We start from the raw sequence: 6,134 nt of genomic DNA, 5'->3' as shown, positions 1-6,134 counted from the left end.
GGATGCATATATATATATATATATATAGTGCATTTCACGTACGAATGGATGCGTACGCATTTGGGATCGAATGGGTTTTATATATATATATATAGTGCATTTCACGTACGAATGGATGCGTACGCATTTGGGATCGAATGGGTTTTATTGCAAAATTTCCTCCGCTACTTTTAATAACGAGATACGGACGAGCTCAGATCTCAAGTTCTCTACTCGACAACAAATCCCCAAATCCATCTCTCTCTCCCCCAAAAAATCGATCTCTCTTCCCTCTTGCTCTCGTCGTCGATCGCTCCCTGCCGACGAAGTTTTTGCTCTCGTCGATCGATCCCTGCCGACGAAGTTCGTGCTCTCGTCGATCGATCCCTGCCGACGAACTCTCCTGCTCACAAATCTCGCCGACGAACGCTCTTGCTCACAAATCTCACCGACGAACAAGTCCTGCTCACAAATCTAGCCGATGAACTCCGCCGTCGACCCCCGCCGCCAACTCCTCTAGACGAACTCCGCCAAATCACAATGTAACTATTTGCGGACTGCCTGTGGATATATATAGCTATATTATCTCTTTCCTTCTCTTTTCAATTATTAATTTTTGTAAATGGTCAAAGTTCACATGAACATCTGTTTCCAAATTTAAAGGGCTTAGATCTCAACCACCCGTCTTTAGTTTCAATTTGTGTCAGTTGAGATCTATGTTTGGTTTTGTTAGAACAATTATAATCGCCTCTAGCATTTCAAGTGGAAAGTTCCTTTCATACCAGCCTCTAGCATTTCAAGTGCTAAACCATATCCATAGACAAGGGTTGGAATCTAATCGATGTTTATATTTTCTTTATTTAAAATCTTCGAACTTGAATACAGTTTCAATATCATTCTCTGAATTTTCTAGAATTCGAACACGAATATTTTTGATAATATGCGGGAGTATTTGTCATATACTATAGTTTACTTATTTGATTAATAAATGTTAATTATTGTAGAAAATGCTATTTCCAAAGGAAATTAAGGACACGTATATCCATCTCTAAGCCCAGTGTGGACAAAATCCTAATTATTGTACCCCTGGTCTTTTTGCAGTTAGTTTAATTTTACTCGAATTATAAATTTTTCCTATGTCTCTTTCCAGCACATGTATATGTTAAATTATGTATATGTTAAATTGTTCAAAATTGGCAGATTGAAATGGCTTCATCATCAACTGTGGAAGGTAACTCATGTGTTGAAGTTGATATTAGATTCATATTGAAACAATGCGAGTGTGGTGAATTAGCGGATGTGAAGATAACGAAGTCGAACAAGAACAATAACCGTGGTAGAATTTACTACTCGTGTAAAAGGCAAAAGTGCGGCTCGTTTTTGGGCTGGTGCAAGATTTCATCAGTTGAACAAATACCACTCGTCATTGCCCCACCAGAGGCACGTGACTTGGTTGTTGTATGTGAAAAAGTGTTGTGGAAAATGGTTAACTGTTATAGCTTTTTTGTTGTCTTTTTCTTTGGCCATGAAAGAAATTATGTGATGTGTTGGAATGAAACAAGACTTTGTAAGTGAGGAAATTATGTGTTGTGGAATCGGTATTTTGTAATGCTTCACGCTTTGATGTGTTGGAATGAAACAAGTCTGTTAATTTTTGCTTTTTGTGTTGAAATAACCGTGGTGTGTCTTCAACTTCTATTAATTCTTTCATTCGAGGAATCGGAATTACAAGAAGGTAGGAACTTGCTTCTCCTATTTATTATATGAAAAAGCCAATGAGCATGCTTGTGTACTGAATTAATGCAAGAAACTGCAGGAGACCTGTGCATTGTGGGTTTATCAAGACTTGTACATTGTTTACTATTAGCAACCTCCAACTTTCCTTCAAATAATTTATTTATTACTTTTTTTTATTTGGTTTTTTTTCTTTGGTCCATAATTGGATGAAAGGAGCAGTGGTGTTTGTGTATTTACAGGAAATTTTGGCAGTGGTTTAATGTAGTAGTTAGCTTCTGCGTGGCAGACAATCTCTATAAGGAATGAAAATAGCTTAAGTTTTAGTTAGGCTTTTACCATGTTACAGAGTTTTTTAGTTATTTACTTTTCCCCCCTCCTGTCTGCAGGATATACTAGGATTAGTTTTCATCCATCTTTCAATTAGTTTGGCTTATGATTGGCTGATTGTTGTCTACATATAAGAAAATACGGAGTACAAATTACAAGTCAATTTCTGTTTAACATCCTGTTGGAATTTTGAGGCCTCTTGGTAGTCGTATTAGAAGCTGTTTTCTGCTAGCTTCTTATCCTATTTTGACTTCCAGAATCATACATAAAGTTGTACACTTACAGAACTAATATATAAGCATTAACTACATCCTGTAGGAATGGAATGTTACAAAGACTGAACATCCATCCCAAGTACAAAACAATCAGGAAGCCTTACAATCAACAAGTGCAAATAACTGTAAATAGATCTATAACAAGTGCAAGCTACTGTAAATAGTTCTATAACAAAGTTTTGAAAGGCAAGCATTAACTGCATCCTGTAGGAATGGAATGTTACAAAGACTGAACATCCATCCCAAGTACAAAACAATCAGGAAGCCTTACAATCAACAAGTGCAAATAACTGTAAATAGATCTATAACAAGTGCAAGCTACTGTAAATAGTTCTATAACAAAGTTTTGAAAGGCATCCTTACAATAACAATCAACAATCCTTACAATAATCTCATGACACTGAACTTTTGAAAGGCAATCCTTACAATAACAATAGGTAACTAAACATTTATTCAGAGGCTCCAGTAGCCCTTCCTTCGAAAAACTCGCCTAGCATTCTGTCGAGATCCTCTGCAGTGTATTTGATATATTTCTGTGGATTCTTCCCGCCCTCAACAAGTGGCCTGAATAAATAACAAAGATGAGTTCAGGGATATTACCATGAAAGGAATATTTGACATAAAATGGTTAGGAAGCCACAACATAGTAACAGGCAAGTGCAAATCTATAATAACATGGGAGCAGGTCAACTACAGCATAAACTTTATATTTTTCGACCACAAAAAATCCACCTTTGAGAAAAATGTTGTCAGGGATTGGTAAACATATTATCTAAGAATTCTTTGATACATTTTTACTTGCCATAGAACCTATCAACAAAATTTCCAGTGCACGTTTGATGTAAGCCTCCAAATGCTTTATTTAGATAACAGTGATATTAATTGTTATCATCACAAGCATGGTGTAGGCATTGCCAAAAACGAACAGGCATATCATATATCATTGATGCAGGTAATGCTGAATCTAATAGGCATAAGCCATTGATGGTTTTGAAAGTATGCTTAAAAACGTTAATCTGATCACAAAAGCATACGGATATAAAGGGGGGAAATTATGATTAATTCTGTCCTGGAACATCGTGATTCCGAGCAGCAGTAAACATAGACACTTCCCTCGACTCTCTCTGATTAATGAAATTTTCTTCATAAAACTAACCATTAGCAAATCATAATTGTACGAATGCCTTAAAAGTTTGAAGTTACAGGGAAACTAACCCAAAACGTTTTATGAAAGATCTATATGCTGGTAATAGAACTTCAGCAACGGCAAGCCTCAGAGACTCACGCAACTCTGGGTCTGGTACTGTCCATTGGGTCTGTCTTTGATGAAGCTCCTCAAACTGCACATTGAAAGACTTGAACCTGATGAAGCAAAGTAAGAGTCAGCTTTGACAGTTCTTTACGAAAATATATGTACAAGAGTCAACTTCGACAATTCATTACGATGGTTGGTGACCTCTCTTTTATTGCTGATCGGGAGACTCCACTGCTACTACTTCCGTCACCTCCTACAGCACTGCCTCCACCTGATGAAGTCAAACCTTGAGCAGAAAGGCTCTGCAAAATCTGTAGAAAAAGTAGATAGGAAAAAAAAGATTTTTTTAATAAGTTCCAAGAAAAAGATCAATATCGTGAAGGGTCTATGCTATTGTAAGAAATATTAATCCATATGAAGTTTAGTTTGTCATATCAAAACCTTAGCCCAAGCAACCCTCTTATATTGATTTGCATTTTGCTGCACAACCCTTCGATGTCTTTGAACCCAGTCATCGCCCAAAAGATCCTTCGCTTCAGATCTGAAAACAAGGAAAGAGATTGCTTAGTTTCCCTCTTACTTTGGATGTCTTATTTTTCTAACATTATATAAGCGTACCTTCGAACCGATCTGACCATATAGTGGATGTTATTCATAAGGAACAGATGAGTCAGAGCAGGATCCCTATATTGCTTAGATTTTCCGTCCAGGTTACTCTGAAGAGCTTGCATAATGCGCATGGTTACAATTGCCAGCTGAGAATTTGAATTTTCCTCAGTTTCGAACTCTTGGAACAACTGCTTCAGTGTGGACTGGTAGCTGTACATAAATGATACACACCTTGTTAAGATAAATAAGCTTACTAATTGGCCTGCTTAAAAAATCAACTATCATAGATAACAACTACAGGATGCAATAGTTTCATAATTTGTAAGTGAACAAGAATATTGAACTGGAATGCAGAAGCAGGTATTACAACATACTTCATTCTGTTTGAAACAAACATCTATTCGAGTAATTGAGTTAACGCATATTAATTAACATTAGTTTCTATTCAGCTATAAAACATCTATTCAGGAAAAGGTTATCATGAGAGCCATATTAGTTATTGCAAATGTTATAACTTATAAAGGAACAATCACATATGTTATTGAAGACATTAAAAAATAACCAACTTTAATTTGGCTGACACAACAAGTGAAGGGATCAGATTTAAGAGTACATGATCATTTTGCTTGTACATAAAGAATGTTCAGCTTAAACTTGGTCGAACTTTGAGATTAACAATAAACTTTATAACTAGATTCCAGATCCTACTTTTACAGTGTATTGGCTAGTGGCTTCTATAGCAGATCGCATTGGCTCTAATTGTAGAAGATAGTTTTCCCTAGTGTCTCTAGGTACTGCCATGGCATGCACCCCAAACCATGACAGCAGCTACTGTGCATACTACATCGCCACTGTTAGAAACACTGTTTGGGTGGAAGAAATAGATGTACTTGAGGCACTTCCTTTGAGAGATGTATAACTTCAACAAAAATTTACAATCATATCAGTCATAATACAATGCACAGAGAAGAATGACAAGTTATATCTATATAGATATGACGGAACAATAATAACTTAACAGTGAAAGAAAGTAAATATTTGTTTCTATTCAGGAGAATCAAAGAAACATAAGACTGCTGTGTACAAAGCAATATGATTTTGAAGACTAGATAAGAAAACAGAGCTACGCATGTACTTACTCAAAAAGAAACTTCACATAATTTATAACATAGCTAGTCAGAGGGTGCACGGTTCCATCTTGCACAGATGTTTTTGTAGCATCCTTTTCAACTGCTTCTTCAAAATCACCAAATGTCTCTTGGGCAGTCTGGGCTAAGCGCCTGGTCAAACTAAGTGAAGCTCCACGCATATCCGCACAGGCTTTGCCCTCAAAAATTGCTTCAATCTGATGAATTGTTTCAGGAAAAAGATTAATAAATTGTCCATGAGTAATAAATTATCCATAAGTAACACCTTAGAGCATTTATCAAATTTCGTGATTTTCATGGGAACAATTTTTATCAATTTTCTTTCTTCGACACAGTGGCAAAAAAATATGCGTGCTTCAAAATTCGTGATTTTCATGGATTAATTCATGATTTTTGTCTACCTTTGTTTGTTTTGACCAAATATCAATTAATTGTGCGAACTTCAATATTCACGATTTTCATGCACTATAATCCACGATTTTTATCCATTATCGTTCATTCGACCCAGTGGCACTAGTTAAGAATTTTCAATTTTGATTGATTAACCCACGATTTAGACAATTTTTGTTCGTTTCGTCCCAATTGCAAGTAATTATACATACTTCAAAATTCACAATTTTCATAGGCTATAACCCACGAATTTTGTCAAGTTTCGTTTGTTTCGATCATGTGGCAAATAACTTGTGTACTTCAAAATTCGCGATTTTCATGGCCATTACTCAGAATTTTCAAAAGTCACAAATTTCATATGCTATAACCCAAATTTTTTGTTACTTTTCTTTTGTTTCTATCTAACAAACGATT

At 35.9% G+C, this 6,134-nt stretch overlaps 1 protein-coding gene and 1 long non-coding RNA gene across 2 annotated transcripts in view; one reads left to right on the top strand and one right to left on the bottom strand.

The window, feature by feature from the left end:
* On the top strand, nt 191-1,638 carry LOC109831681. Its single transcript, XR_002244526.1, has 2 exons — nt 191-521; nt 1,180-1,638. It is a non-coding gene; the product is annotated as an uncharacterized LOC109831681 (long non-coding RNA).
* Nucleotides 2,768-6,134, bottom strand: part of LOC109831346 (exocyst complex component EXO70A1-like) — a 6,491-nt gene continuing 3,124 nt past the window's right edge. The window contains exons 2-7 of the mRNA XM_020398675.1: nt 5,322-5,527; nt 4,192-4,392; nt 4,015-4,114; nt 3,775-3,884; nt 3,534-3,680; nt 2,768-2,882 (exon numbers count right to left, since the gene is read on the bottom strand). Coding sequence (XP_020254264.1) covers nt 2,768-2,882; nt 3,534-3,680; nt 3,775-3,884; nt 4,015-4,114; nt 4,192-4,392; nt 5,322-5,527 — 879 coding nt within the window. The remainder of the gene's footprint in view (nt 2,883-3,533; nt 3,681-3,774; nt 3,885-4,014; nt 4,115-4,191; nt 4,393-5,321; nt 5,528-6,134) is intronic.

Source organism: Asparagus officinalis, chromosome 2 (assembly GCF_001876935.1).
Source record: "Asparagus officinalis chromosome 2, Aspof.V1, whole genome shotgun sequence".
NCBI classification, from domain to species: Eukaryota; Viridiplantae; Streptophyta; class Magnoliopsida; order Asparagales; family Asparagaceae; genus Asparagus; species Asparagus officinalis.
This window is presented reverse-complemented; position numbering and strand designations above follow the sequence as displayed.